General features: G+C 54.8%; 1 protein-coding gene across 1 annotated transcript in view; it reads left to right on the top strand.

The window, feature by feature from the left end:
* Positions 1–419: 419 nt before the first annotated feature.
* The window catches only part of LOC310949934 (atrial natriuretic peptide receptor 1-like), a gene marked incomplete at both ends in the record, with an annotated part of 59,616 nt that continues 58,225 nt past the window's right edge, over positions 420–1,810 (top strand). The window contains one exon of the mRNA XM_083917554.1: positions 420–1,179. Coding sequence (XP_083773680.1) covers positions 420–1,179 — 760 coding nt within the window. The remainder of the gene's footprint in view (positions 1,180–1,810) is intronic.

The following is a 1,810-nucleotide window of genomic DNA, read 5'->3' as shown; positions in this document are numbered from 1 at the left end:
CCTGCTGTGACTGTAGAAGCACTGAATGTGTTAACTGGTGTCTGGGATGTTGTCGAGGGCAGGTTGTGCTTGAGAAGACACTCATCACTCTCAGTGTAAAACTATGTGCTGTATGAGGTGGGCAGGGCTGACGGACAGGGGAGTTCTTCTCCCACGTCTCAGCCCGGCCTTGAACTCACAAAAAGCCACTTAGGACAAAATGTTTACAGTGAATTGGACCATGACCGACCAAAGCAGGTCTCAGTGACCTGGGTATGTCGGTAGATATTAGTTACAGGAGGAAGTACGCATCATTGCTTCATGCTCAGATAACACAAGTTCATTTATGTTGCATGTTTCGTGAATGTCTCCCTTGTCTGCAGTTAACGGGGATCAATTATTCAGCTGTGGTGGAAGTGGACTACCTGCTGGGCTGGAGGATGGCCTTTTGGAAGGATGGCGCCGCTCTCCTGCTGGTTCTGCTGGTTCTGCTCGACCTACAGCCGGTCGCCGCGAGGCCGTCTCGGCACCGCAGCTTGAGACGTCAAACCCGAGGGCACCACGAGCACCCGGCGCACAAGAACATCACGCTGGCCGTCATTTTACCCCAGAGCAACACGGATTACCCGTGGGCTTGGCCTCGCATCGGCCCCGCCTTGGAGCGGGCCGTCAAGACCGTCAACGCCGACCCCACCCTGCTCCCTGACCACCACCTCACCTACGCTTTCAAGAATAGCGAAGACAAGGACGGCATCTGCTCCGAGTCCATCGCCCCGCTCATGGCCGTGGACCTCAAACTTGCGTACGACCCGTGGGCTTTCATCGGGCCCGGCTGCTCCTACACCTCCTCTCCCGTTGGCCTCTTCACGACCCACTGGGACGTCCCCATGGTTACGGCGGGCGCCCCGGCTGTCGCCTTTTACGGCGGAGTCTACCCGTCCATCACCAACACAGGCCCCACCCACAAGAAGCTGGGGAGGTTCGCCCTGAGGATCTGCGAGCACTTTGGGTGGCGGGAGCACGTGATGCTCATGTTCAGTGACAACAAGGTGGACGATCGGCCGTGTTACTTCGCCGTGGAGGGTTTGTACACGGAGCTGAAGAGCATCAACATTACCCTCGTCGACAGAGTGTTCGAGGAGAACAAGCTGCCCGTCAACTACTCCCAGATCCTCACCGACATCCAGAACGACGGCCGAGGTGAGTCTCCAGACTAAACGTTGGTTGGTGTCGTTGGATCTGTTGTTCAGTTCCTCTAAAAGTTTTTGACTGGGGAACTTAAAGATGATGTGTTTGTGAGATGGTGCTTTTCACAAGTCCAGGCAGGTCCGAGACTTGACCCGGGACCCTAAATCCACTAAACCCTGGACCTCTGATAGACGTGCTGATCATGTCTATATTGGGTCCGTTGGTCCAAGACCAACTGAACGTGTTTTGGGCGTCGATGACGGGTGCAGGGAAATGTACATGATAGTTATTTTACGTTTTCCTGTTTGTCTTTAACTGGTTTATTTTGACTTATCAAGTCATTTATTCGGGCGACACGGTGGTGTAGTGGTTAGCACTGTCGCCTCACAGCGAGAAGGTTCCTGGTTCCAATCCCAGCTGGGCACTTCTCTGTGGAGCATGTTGTCCCCGTGTCTGCGTGGGTTTTCTCCGGGTTCTCCGGTTTCCTCCCACAGTCCAAAGACGTGCAGGTGTTCGGTTCATTGATGACTCTAAATCACCCGTAGGTGTGAATGGTTGTCTGTCTCTGTTCGTCTCTATGTGTCCTGTGATAGACTGGCGTCCTGTCCAGGGTGGACCCCGCCTCACGCCCGATGTCAGCTGG

The sequence above is a fragment of the Echiichthys vipera genome (genome assembly GCF_963691815.1).
Source record: "Echiichthys vipera genome assembly, chromosome: 8".
NCBI lineage: Eukaryota > Metazoa > Chordata > Actinopteri > Perciformes > Trachinidae > Echiichthys > Echiichthys vipera.
Note: the sequence above shows the minus strand (reverse complement) of the source record. Positions and strands in the feature narration are given on the sequence as shown.